The 13,642-nt window shown below is 33.6% G+C and overlaps 1 protein-coding gene and 1 pseudogene across 2 annotated transcripts; one reads left to right on the top strand and one right to left on the bottom strand.

Annotated features, from left to right (window-relative positions):
- The first annotated feature begins 2,469 nt into the window (after positions 1–2,469).
- Positions 2,470–4,149, top strand: LOC143592231 (diacylglycerol O-acyltransferase 3-like). The gene is made up of 2 exons (XM_077072189.1): positions 2,470–2,881; positions 3,466–4,149. The coding sequence occupies exons 1-2, from the start codon at positions 2,555–2,557 to the stop codon at positions 4,057–4,059; spliced, it is 921 nt and encodes a 306-aa protein (XP_076928304.1). The 5' UTR covers positions 2,470–2,554; the 3' UTR covers positions 4,060–4,149.
- Positions 4,150–6,084: 1,935 nt separating this feature from the next.
- Positions 6,085–12,862, bottom strand: LOC143592230 (uncharacterized; annotated as a pseudogene). The gene is made up of 24 exons (XR_013145878.1): positions 12,671–12,862; positions 12,523–12,577; positions 12,358–12,449; positions 12,222–12,277; positions 12,051–12,126; positions 11,708–11,774; positions 10,306–10,372; positions 10,124–10,190; positions 9,774–9,857; positions 9,643–9,684; positions 9,384–9,539; positions 8,245–8,322; positions 7,960–8,028; positions 7,813–7,878; positions 7,598–7,726; positions 7,432–7,488; positions 7,278–7,367; positions 7,134–7,199; positions 6,970–7,038; positions 6,794–6,898; positions 6,583–6,708; positions 6,448–6,506; positions 6,342–6,378; positions 6,085–6,260 (listed from the first exon to the last, which is right to left on the bottom strand). The product of XR_013145878.1 is annotated as an uncharacterized LOC143592230 (transcript).
- Positions 12,863–13,642: the final 780 nt, after the last annotated feature.

Below are 13,642 nucleotides of genomic sequence, written 5' to 3'. Positions count from 1 at the left end.
AAATTTCCCCCCCGTCATCCTCGTTCATTAAAAAAAACTCGTTTTGTAACGGTTCAGGTTCGAGTTTTTAGGGTTTTTTTTCGGTTTGGTTTTTTTTTTTTCATTTCGGTCGGTTTCGGTATTTGCTCGGTTTCAATGATTTCGGTTTCGATTTCTCAGTTTTTTCGCTTTCAATGTTGTTTTGTTTTAGTCAGCGTTTTCGGTTTCATTTCGTTTCGATTCATTTTATTTTATTTTAGACGGTTACGTTTCAGTTTTTTTGTTTCGTTTTTATAAGCTTTTTGATTGCATTTCGTTTTTCTTTGTTTCGTTTTGGTCAGTTTTTCGGTGTCATATTGGTTTTTTTATCGTTTTGGTCGTTTTTCTATTTCAGTTCAGTTTCGTTTCGTTTTTTTTGTTTCGTTTTGGTCGGTTCAGTGTTTTTGTTTTGGTCAGCTTTTCAGTTGCATTTCGCTTTTTTTGTTTCATTTTGGTCGTTTTTCAATTCCGGTTCAGTTTCGTTTTGGTTTTTTGTTTCACTTTGATCGTTTTTCTATTTCAGTTCAGTTTCGTTTCGATTTTTTGTTGTGGGTTTCGGATAAGTTTTGTTTCGCACGTGATAGTTTGGGTATTTTGAATTAGATAAATTTTGGATAACTTGGATATTTTGTTTTGACCCATTTTAACCTATAAATTAAACTCACTTGTATATTTCCAACCCATCCTGACCCACTTGAAGAATTTTATTATCCATCATAACCCATTTTACTTTTAAAGTTTATCAATCTTGATTCAAAACAATCTATTTGGATTGAGTTTGCCACCCTTACCTCCATCCACGAGACCACAAAGAGCCTTCCTAGCCAAGACTTTATCCCATGAACCCAAGAGATTTTAGTTTGGATAGCATCTTCACAAAAGGATCTCCTCCTTATGCATATTAATTATTCCATTAGTTTGTTACTAAAATACAACTTACTCTTAGTAGTAGCATAGTAATAATCAGTTTTTTATATGAATTTATATATGAATAGTATTATAATATAGTAAGTTTAGAAGAGACCTTTGACCGAAACAAAGTCAAATTATGTGTACGCTTGTGTCTCCTTTTATGGACCCATGTGTTGCAAGTGGAAAATGTGGAATAGGTGTTTTTACCTTTGAAGACATCAAAATCTCACTTAAATATTATATTTGCCCATTTGCCCTATTTGGTATAATGTACAGAATATTCTAGGGATATTTTCATATTTTGGTGCCTTTTTTAATATCTACTCAAAGACATTACATTAACATACAAATTAGTTTTACGTGATTTGAGCATAATCATACTTATAATCCAGGATTATTTTACTTATTTTAAGACGTCGACTGATTTTATTTTGTAATAGCTTGAATAGTAACACCTAACTCCCATTAAAAAAATCTATTAACTTATATTGAAATGACTATTTTGTTCTCTTATAAGTTATAACTACTAAGGATTCATTTATGTGATTAACTATCTAATAAGCTGGATTATGAGAAAATGTTCTAGAATAGTAATCAAAATTTTAAATTGTTCTATTTAGTTCACTCATACAAATATTCTCTACATCGATCACTAAATCTTCAAATCGAGTGTCACAGATTTTTTTATGCGTTAAGATAAACCAATAGAGGATAAGATGTGGGGGTCGGGACTTGCAATATATGTAGTTAAATTTTAAAAAGTTAAAAAACATTAATTATATTAAAATTTTAGAAATACAATGTAAAATCAACGTCATCACTCAACGGCAACATAAAAAAAGATAAAAAAAAGATTTCTGATATGAAATAAAAAAGAAAAATGCTAAAAAAATGTTAAAACATATAATTCAATAAAATATGAAAGTTGAGAGATTTAACTGAAACATTTTTTCAACTTTAGTTATATCTAATTAAAATACTTTTATAACTTAGTTACCATTCTATGAAATTGACAGCTCCCATTTACAAACCCTGCTATGTTTTTCTAATGTCGTGCAAGCCATCATTTATAATTTTATATCAATAGTCCAACACTATCCGTGACCCTTAAAAAATAAACAACACATTTAAACCAATTAAATCATTATTTTGTTAAAATTTAAATTTACTGATTGAAAAATTTTGAAAACATTAGAATACCCAAATTTAAATAAATCCGTGTGAAGACAAAAACAAATAAATAAAAATGAAGTGCCAACTAGGTAATCTACGTGTCAGTCCACGTCAGCATCACAATCAATAACATTAAACCAACGGCCCGGATCAAGTTAAAGCGCTGCCACGCATACTAAAAAGCATGTCTAACAGATAACCGTCGTAAGCGCGCGAGTGCTAGACAACCCCCACTTGCCACGTCACATCCAACGACACACACAAGTCTCATGAATCAATCCAACGGCCCAGATTAAACTCACCCCCACATTTAAATTTATAAAAACAAACAAACACTAGTTGGTGTCCAACCAGGATTCATACCTTCCTTCCTTGTATTAAACGAAAACCCACCGCTTCATTCAATCTTATTATTCACAAATCCAATCCCACAATTTCAATTTCAATTTCAATGGAGGTCGCCGGAGCTGTGTTCCGTCAGTCACCGTGTTTCTCTTCCACCGCCGCTGACGTGTCAATCTCCCGGCAGTCGATAATTAAACCCAATTCGATCCGGGTTAAACAAAGAAAGTTTCAAAGTGGGTTTGTGGTCTCCGGCGAGTATTCCGACAAGGGTCATTTGCAGTATTATGAGGGGATTAAGAAGAAGAAGGAGGTGAAGAAGAAGTTGAAAGTGTTGAAGGGTTTGTCCAAGAGCTTGAATACTTTTACCAAGTTGGAGTTTTGTTTGGATCCGGATAGTGGGTTGGATCAACAAGTTAAAGGCAAGATGATCTCGGTATGAACACCTTTTAATATTTGATTGATTAGTTTTACAAGTATATAGATTATTAATTTGATTTAAGGTTAGGGTGCCGATTAGGGGTGTTTAGTATTCGAATCAGGCTCGAAAACCTCGAAATTCGAATATAATCGAATTCGGTTACTTTAATCGGATTTCGAAATATAAATTTATGGGTTTTGATTCGAAATTCGAATTCAAATAATACATTTTGTTTTATTTTTATTATATATATAGGAACATGTTTATAGAAAGAAATTATAGAAGCCTTTTAAGTTCTAAAAACTAAAATTTAGAAGTTCATTATTGTGGTGGTTAATTTATCAATTCATAATATTTTTGATAATTTATATGAAGATGTAACTCGTGTTACTCCTTCAAAATATCTTAAATGTTACCACTTTGAATATTTAGCATGTTGCAGCTTTGGATATTTTTATTTTGTTAAAATATTCTTGTTTGCAGTAGTTTTGTTAAAAAATCCATGCTCGAATCGAATTTGAATATTTGAAATTCGATAGTGGCAATTGTAGTGTTGATTTAAGTTCAATTAGTTAATAATAATGCTGATGATTATGCAGGAAGCAACAGAGGTATTACTTGGACAACTAGAGAAACTAAAAGAAGAGAAGATGGAATCCAAGAGGATAAAGAAAGAAGAAAAGGCCAAAAAGAAAGCGATGATGAAGACCGATTGCAAGGATTCGTCTTCGTCTGAAAGCTCCTCTTCAGAGTCCGATTGCGACAACGTCGTTAATATGAGCGAACTGAAAACCGTAACAGCCTCAAACACCAATCAAGAACCAGCAACATCATCATTGGTCCAAGTTCTTGAAAAGGCCGAAAACATAGTCATCACAGGCACCGCAATTGTCAATGAGGTTGACTGTGGGAAGAAGATAGAGGTTTGTATGGGTGGAAAGTGCAAGAAGTCCGGAGCCGCGACGCTTTTGGAGAATTTTCAGGCAGCGGTGGGTGGAGAAGCGGCGGTGGTGGGATGCAAGTGTATGGGGAAGTGTAGAGACGGGCCGAATGTGAAGGTGCACACCGAGGAGGAGGCGGTGAGGAACTCGCTGTGCATAGGAGTTGGATTGGAGGATGTTGATACAATTGTGGCCAATTTCTTTGGTGGGAGTGAAAGAGCATGTTCTGTTATGGTGCCAGCACTGACTTGAGTGTTTGATTCTTCTAGTTCTTTTCAACTACTATTCTAAATGTATATGTTGGTTGGATTGGATTGGATTAGATTGGGTTTTTTAGGGGAGTTTGTATGATTATTTGTATAGAGATAGATATAAGATGATTTGTGAAATATAAAGCTAAGCTGATATTTTCATTTTGTGGATAGTGTTTAGATATTGTGATAGTTAAAGGTGGATGTATAATTGCGCTATTTAAAGGTGCTTTTCCTAGTTTGCTATACTTCAAATCGCATAATTTCAATTCGATGTTATCCTTTTGATACTTTTCGTTTAAAATTGTATCAAGTCATGCATGGTAGTGCTATGAGTTCTGAGTTCAAAATTTATCAATGTAGTTTGAAAAGACTTAGTTTTTTCGTTCAAGAAGGATTAGAAACGCAACAAAGTTATTCGGTTGTCATAATTGGAAAGCCCAAATGGTCTTTGAAATTACCTTTCTTCAAATTGGGTGTGGGTTGGGATAGGTTTGAATGAAGAGTATGGACACATTTGGCTAAATGAACTATTAACAATAACATGTTTAAGCTAAATGAGTTGCACGCATACTTGAGTTTTTGGGTTGACTCGTTTATTTTAGAACATGTGTTTTTATATAACTTAAGTTGGTTGGTTATCTTATATCAAATACTTAAAAAGAAACTGTCATTAACCTTTTTAATTTAAACAGTTGTTTTGTTTACATTGTATTTTTTTTTTCTGAATTTATAATTTAGCATAAAGAAAATAAAAAAAATAAGCATGCCATGTTTGAATGAATTTGGAAAAGTATTTATTACCTAATCATCTGTTACGTTTATCGGTTCAATTGTAACCATCGACTCCAGAATGGTTCGGTTTCGGTTTGGATCGGGTCTTAGGTTGTGTTAAGAGGGAGTCATTGTTCAGCACTATGTAAAAATACCAAAAACCAATTCTGCTACAAATTTCTTCATTCTATTTATGTCGCTGTCATCAAAGAATTGTTCCCAAGGAATATTGTTTTATAGATTTAAGAACTATGAGAAAAAATCAAATAAGAAGTTTGATTTTCTTAAGAATGCTAAGAAGGAGGGTATTTTAGTCTATTACCTTAAATTTAAAAACCCATTTAATTTAATTTTAAAAACCTACTTAATTAAAACTCACTTAAATTTTCACTCATCTCCCACAACCACCACCGCCCACCGCCACCCACCACCACCACCTTGCCGAAAAAGTCTTTGGAAACGCCGGAAAATAAAACATTATGAAAAACACAATGTAAAAAACACAATGGAACAAACACTATGAAAATAAAAACACAATTAAATAATACAATGTAAATAACATAATGCAAAAAACACTATGAAAAAATAAAACACAATTGTATAACACAATTTTCGTAAAACACAATTTGTAAAATACCCACTAAATTTTTTATTATTATTATATATCAATATAGTACTCATATAAAAGATAAAAAAAACATTCGTTATTAAGGTGAAATTGTTTTAAAAAAATGTCAGTATAAAAAAGTTATTGACGTTTTAAAATGATAGGGGAATTTGACATGTGTCTTGCATGTGGAGAGAGAAAGTCAACAAATGTATTATCCCTGTTATGCCCTTACCCTTATTTTACACCTTACTTTCTCTCTAATCTAGTTTCAACCATTCAAGTCTAAAAGGACAAGATTATTTCATATCCTTCTTAAAAAAACTAATCTTTTTATTATAACTATTCCATTTCAATTATGTGATATCAAGCCTACTAGCTAAAATCAATAAAAACCATTATATTATAGGTTCCATTGTGTAAATGGATTGATTATCAAGGTATGTAGGTAGTGGTCCCCTTAAATCACACAAGGTAAGGTATGCACCAAAATGAAAAGAGAAAAATGACCCATGGCAGGAAGACTAGCATAACAAAAAAAAACTGAGGAAACCAAACCATTCATTAGACAAAGGACGCACAAACATGTTTGTTATACATACCCAAAAATATGTTAACCTCCTATTTGAAACACAATATGTCATATCATATTGGTTGTTTTCCGTCCAGACAACAAATCAGTATCTTGGATGTTTTGGGTTAGCCTGTTGTTCCGAGTTAAGTGAGTTGCAACGCTTCACATATGAGTCCAATGTTTTCTGCTTTGCAGGACTTCTACTGCTACATGAAACTTCTAGTGAATTCTCGTGACCATCAAGCATCTATACAGTTAATTATATCACCATAAATCAATTATACTTCATTTTTTCATTGATCATAATAAAAAAAAAGGAAAAACCTACCTGTCCCAGATTATCTAACTTGCTTTGCACAACGTCCCTAAACCATACAAGAAATTGATTTCAACGACTTAATATTTATAACTTTGAACAAGAAATATGGACATACCACATGATATCATCAACCGTGTCATTTGCTAAGAGAAAGTATACATTTACCGAATACCCCTGCAAATCCACAAGTACGTTGCTTATTGCTCAAGTAAAATAATAACAAATTTCACAAAATAATAATAATAATTACCTGACCAATTCTGTGAGCACGAGCTTCAGCTTGAGTAATGTCACCTGGAGTCCAAGAAAGCTCAGCAAATATAACCGTGCTTGCTGCAGTTAATGTTAACCCAACACCAGCAGCTTTGATTGATAGCTACACAAGTAAACAAATAATCATGCCATTTTCTCACAATTAGAAAAGTTTTAAAAAATAATATATAGAGGGAATAATTTAATACCACTGCTGCTTTGATACTATCTTTTTCCTGGAAATCATTAACCAAAGATTGCCTCGATCCTGCTGGAGTGCCACCGTCTATACGAATACAGCCAACCTTCTTTTTCTGAAATTAGGCAAAGGTAATAAAAATCTGTATTTGAAAAAGTAACATAAAATATAATATAATTGTCTTACAAGAAGAAATTGATGTATTGATTCTATCATTGGCTGATGATGAGCAAACACAATAAACTTGCACCCTGCCTACATCACAAGATTCCAGTGTTAAAACAAAAACTAAACACGGGATAAGATTGTTAAACTGGCTGCTAATTTTGGGTTTGAATAATATTACATACCTCGATGACAGTTCCTAGGTAATCAAGAACAGCAGGGATTTTGGCTTCGGCAGACTCTCTATAGATCTAGCCCGACACACCATCAACAAAATGAATAATAAAAAAACTTTAAATGATAAATTAGCTTAAAAGTTGTGTGTGCACCTTGTTTATAATATTCCTCTCTGTAATCTTAAGGGACTCTGCATCCTCTTTTGACTTGCACGCCTTGAGTTTGCCTTTAATAACCTCCAACTGTACAATGAGTAAAAGTTATACATCACCAATAATAATCACTAATTATATAAGTTTAGAATACCTCACAGAATAAAGCATTGACTTGCTTCATGTCCTTGTCCGCCAAGTCCAAGAAAACCTAGGAATAAGAAAATAAACAGAAAAAGATGACCACCGCTTCAATAGATCATAATCATAATACAATTATGGAATTCAATATTATAAACTTGGTTGAATAAGTTAGATACCTGCTGCCTTCGTTTCTCAGGTAGCTCAGAAAGAACGTCTTTTTTTAGTCTTCGTATCATCACAGTTGCTTTTATTAAATTGTGCAGTTCTTCATGATTACTTGCACCTTGATACGCTCCAAAAAAACCCTGGAAAAAAATACTAGTATCAGAGTGAACTTCAATCAACTATTCTTCTTATAAAAGATTAGTTTAGTGAAAACAGTTCATCTTACGCCCTGGCAATATCGTTTTCCATATTCATGAACGTCCTTGTATACTTTAGGATACAATGCTTCAAGCTGTTATAAACATGAAAAGGTTTAATCCAGATAAAAATATTCGTTTCATGTCATTTGATAAATAATTGGAGAACTGATGACCTGTTTAAATAGCTCAATCGGTCTAGATAAAGCTGGAGTTCCACTAAGTAACATTGTATATTGAGCTTTCTACATTTCATGAAAATAGTTAACACGTCAGATTTGTTTTGTTAATATTGTCACTAAAGCTCACTAGCAATACTATCGGATACCAAGTGTTGATTTGTAGATACATTATTGATAAGGATGTGCGTATCACATAAACTTTGTCCTTATCATTAGATGCTTATAAAGTATACAAATAATTCATTAACTTCTTGAATAAAAAAACTGTAAGAGAGATACCTGTAATATGGGAAGGGATGCAGTAGTTCGCTTTGCTTGGGCATTCTTTAAAAAGTGTGACTCGTCGGCAATCACAACCTAAATAAAGAATTCATCATTAACAGAAAACATGTGAATGAATAATAATCCCAAGCAATAAAAACTAACAGCCATCAACAAGTTGTTCAAAAGGAGTCATAGCCTACTATAACGAAAAAAAAATAGCATACAGACAAAATCACAAGGGATGCAAAGCTAGTGGGCATGCACATGTTACTTATTTTTTCTTAAATGTATACTTATTGATCCAAAACATCTTTCGCATCAGTATATAAGCAATATCATAAACTCAAGTTTCAGATGTTGGTTTAAATATCTCAGAAACACTCATAAGACTGCTAACATTCTATATCTTTCCATCTATATGTTTTATCTTACAATGAGCCTAGGGGCATGAGTTTTTGACACGACACGAACCTAACACAAAATTTGAGAGTTTAGGTTTAGTCTAAACGGGTTCAAGTCAGTTTTGGGTCGAAGACGCAAAGACATTTGGCTAAGCAGGCCGTGTTCGTGTTAACCAACAGGTTCATGGACCAATTAAACCCATTTTATTTATTTATTTATTTATTAATGTGTTTAATGCAATAAGCTAAACTGTTTTGGGTATCTTTTATGTCAAAAACTAAAACATTTTGAAAGCAAATTGGCATAGTTTAAACATATTTGCTTGAAATAATAAATATAGTATGTAAATTTAGGATTTTAAAGTATTAGCATGCAAATTAAAACTAAATAAGTGTGTCCCGGGGGTTAAACGGGCCATGTTCGTGTCAACCATCGAATACACGTGTTGTGTCCGGGTTCATGTTTATGACATGATTTTCATGTTCACGTTGTGTTCAGGTTCTTGTAAAATATCATGTTTGACAGGCCAACCCACAAACATAGCCTGTTTAGCAGCTCTAAACGAACCCATTAAACAAACTATAGTTATTAAAAGCGATAAAAGCGCACGCCTAGGCGCAATTTTTGGGCGAAAGTAACTTCTTTATTGTTCACAACTAAAATATATGAAATCGTAAGTCATGTAACTCCAGAGTAAAAGATAAAACACACAATTTACAAGTAGTTGATACAAAATATCAAGCTGTGTTTACCTTAAAATCTGAGCTCATTAGAGTGTGTTGAATTTTGGGCACAGCATCATATGATACAACGTTGAATAATCCATCAAGGCGTATATTTCCCCTGGTGTTTGACCGAATTATTGTAAAACCACCCTTGTTTGACCCACTATAACTAGACAAAACCACCTGAAAATGAGGCATTTTCTTCATATCATAGTGTGTTCACATTCTACACAATGTAGAACGAAAAGATTGCACAAAAAGAGAAAGCAAAATGAAGATATCATACAAGTATATCTGATGAAGGGATGTCTAGCCATTGCTGAATCATCTGTGTAAAGTGTGAAGTATTACTTGTAAGTGCATAATGGTCAAACTCTTCACATTCACAGAAACAGGATTTAAAAGGAAAAAACTGACAGTAGCCCATTGAAGCCTCAATGAAGAGGGAGTTAGAACAAGAACCGGCCAGAAGTCACGAACACAAGCCGCTACAGCAATAGCCTGCAAAAATTAAAGAATATGTTGTCATTTTTATAATATAGAGTCCACCCACCTACAGTTTATTAAACAGAAAAAAAATCTTGAGATGCTTAAATTATTCAGTATTTTCCAATATCATATGATCTTAAGACTTCTAAAAGATGTTTTGAACAATTATTATGTCAAAATAATGAGGGTTGCTATGCATATGAAACATAAGATATACACAAAACTCAACATGAGGAGATGCTTTAGAAAGAGGAAAAGGGGTAGATTCGGTATTTTACCTGAAGAGTTTTTCCAAGACCCATTTCATCAGCCAGGAGGACACGCCCACCATGCTGCAATACAAACCTGCAACAACAAAAAAGTGTTGAGAATGAGACTGAGTAATCAATGTGGGATGCGGTAAAAAAATAATACAATATACACTAATACGTGTCTGATCATAGAAGGAACATATTAGTACCTAACACCCTCTCGTTGAAATGGTAAAAGTTTTGATTCAATGCTATCAGGCATCCTGTCATAACGGTCTGAGAAACAGAACAAAAAAGATAAACATGTTTAACAAGAGAAGCAATAACAGAACGACAGAAATAAACACATTTCATGATCTAGGATTCAATGTGTTCACTTTTTCTTCTCTAATGTTGCAGAGTTCTAATAGATTTATCTTATTCACTTTGACCTAAATCCTTAATGATATGATATTTTAACTAATCAGAGGCTTTATTGAGTAACATACTCATTGCAGATGCATGTTTACAGTTAAAACTTATTCATTGAAAATAATACAGTTATCTTCATGTATGCCTAGAAGTTTGTGATTATGGTTTATGAAGGTCACCCAAGTGTTCAACTTTTTTCATTAATACAACTAGAACCATCACATAGACTACCCAAGTATGTACCTTTTCTCATGCATACCAATTTCGATCATTAAGTGCTAAATGACCAAAATGATCTTCAATTCTTTTAATAATTCAAAATTACCTATAATGAAGTGTCACTTTGTCTTTATATTATATGTTAAAAACTGCTGTCTTCTCTAAAAAAAGCTTTAAAGGTATTTTCATAATTTGGCATGCTTTTAGTTGAAATTGGTATAAATGATACATACTAGGGTGCTCGGGTTTGAAAGACGTGAGGCTTTGTGAGGCCCTTCGTCCGGAAACCGAAGAGAGGTCACTAACCTCACATACAAAGGCGCTCAATATTCACAAATTACTTATAAGTTGACTCTGTATAGCATTTTCTACCTTGTTAACCCTTAAACACCCAAAATAAGGCGATAAAAAAACACACACACAATCTAAATAATATCAAAAGCATTAAGTACCCATTCGTGAGATTTCCCTCATTCTCCTTTAATAATTAATATGTTTTCGTAGTTTCCATTTCAACCAAAATTAAATTGGCTTCATTGACCGAAATGAGCTTGAATCAACCCAAGTTCAAAAACCAGCTGGTAACTACCCCATCTTTTCAATAACTAATTTAACCGAATCATTTTTAACCGAAATAACTGTTATAGGTTAGGTTTTGACCCATAACGAACCAAACCGCACCATGTTCACCCCCACCCCTACGCTTTATTATTATAATTACAAAATGTATATTTGTGTAATAATTCCACAAGCCTACGAGCAATAACCAGTTCTAGTTAAAAAAAACAAAAAAAAAACTAATTCAACATTATAGCCACCCCACCAAACATCACTGTGTATGAGTATAATTACAGATTGGACACACACACTATTGCCTTAAAGAAGATATAACAATGATAACTATGACTTCCTCACTTTTTCTCAACAAGCCACACTACATCATCTAAATAGCATACAACCATTACATGATGACAAGTGTACCTCGGAGATCTGGAACAGCAGAGGCAGAAGCAATAGCACGGTGCAGCAATGGATCTAAAGTTTCTAGCTGCAAAGTCACAAACAAACAGCTGAAAAACTGATTAAAAAAAATTGTGTGTAGCAATACGAATATAGAATACATATGCCCATGGGGGGATTACTGGCAAGAATTTCCAATGACAAGAGAAATTGGTAGCAACAGAACGAAAGAAAGTAAACAAAAAAAAGCAACTTCATAAAAACTAAAATTTATTTTAACTACGGATACAACTAAAATGCTATTTAATATCAATAAGAAACATCATTTATGTATAACATAGCTAAAAAGTGTTCGTTTTATCACCTCAATGTTAAGAGAAGTTACATTCTTAATAACTTTTTCTGCTTCTGGTAAAGATGACAAAGGGAACAGCCACAATCTGCATGGACGGGAACAAGTAGTGAAACTCAGAAAACAAAAAACTACATTTGATAAAGCGAAACACAGGCAGGCAGTTGAAAGAGAAAAAGAAACCTTTCTGTTGCGTTCCAATTTGCTTTTGTAACCCTACGTATTGCTGCAATAAGTACCTGAGAGAATATCGATAGAAATCTTAAAATATCTACTAAAACATCTATCTATCTATTAAGAGGGAAGACAGAAGAGGTACATCGTTATATGCAAATTTAGCAGCAATGTTTCCACTAGCGTGTAGGAAAAACTTAACAGACACTTTGGGGCGAGACTTGGAAGCATCATCTCCTAGAAAACAATGAAATAAGACATGAAGAAAGGCATGTAATGTAAAATGCATAAAGTTGAGAGCATAACTGACCAGATACATTTGGTGTAGGGACTGGTGGTGGTGAAGCAATTGGCAAAGAATTGAACTGTATTTCAAAATAGAAGCAGTCAGAAACACCACATGTATAATAATAATAATAATAATAATAATAATTAGAAAGATAAATGTGAATGTTGACCTTGAGAGTAGATGATGGGTTGGAGTGTGAATTAGCAGCGAAGTTTGATAAAGAAAGATGACCACCGGTGGTGGTGGTGGTACTGGTAGTGGTATTCCGTTGAGCGTTGATCCGATTGAGGGCATCTTTTTCAAGCTTATCGAGTTCATCTGCGGTTAATCCCCAATCATCATCATCATCCATTATTATTATTTATTACCTCTTCTTCTTCTTCACCAGAATTGAATTGAATTGAATTGAATTTCAAGGGAGGAGGGTTTTCAAACTACAGAGAGAGTGAGGGTTTTCAAGTATTACTTTATTTTGCGCTTTTAAAACCCCAACCCATTGTTTCAAAATACATACAATATATATGTGAAATAATAACATAGCTACATGTCACGACCCGCCTAAAACTGGTTCGGGACAGCTCGTTTTTCCAGAGATTTCCAGCAAGTTCAAGGTCTTCAAGACTTAGAAAATATCTTTCTAAGGAAAAACCTAGAGTTTACTTAGAAAAATCAGGACCAAAGTTACTAGAAAGGTCCTTGTAAATATCATAGATATTTACTTGTAAAGTATCTTAGATATTTGTAATATTTTAATAATAAAATGACCTAGAATGGAAGGTCCTAGAAGTAGGGGGAGCAAGTATAAATAGATGTAGGGCTGCTCACTTGTAATCACCAATCAAGTTTGCAATACAAAGTTACCTTTACAAAGATCTCTTGTTCAATCTAAGTTCCCTCAAGCATTCTCAAACAATCTTGCGTTCCCTTTCAAGTCTAAGAAGCGTTGCTGCGTTTTGGTGATCAAGGCTGAACTTAGAAGGAGTCTAAGTGCCGCACGAGAGTCTAAGGGTTAACTCCGTGACAAGTGGTATAAGAGCACGTCGATTCGATTGGGAAATGGTTGATTCGGGAAAAGGTGGTGGCTTGGGAATTGCTACTGGTGAAGGAGATCGTGGGCGAGACGAGACTTCGCACCATGGAG

Source organism: Bidens hawaiensis, unplaced genomic scaffold (assembly GCF_021521415.1).
Source record: "Bidens hawaiensis isolate Kalapana, Puna unplaced genomic scaffold, B.hawaiensis_p1.1 tig00040625_1, whole genome shotgun sequence".
NCBI lineage: Eukaryota > Viridiplantae > Streptophyta > Magnoliopsida > Asterales > Asteraceae > Bidens > Bidens hawaiensis.
This window is presented reverse-complemented; position numbering and strand designations above follow the sequence as displayed.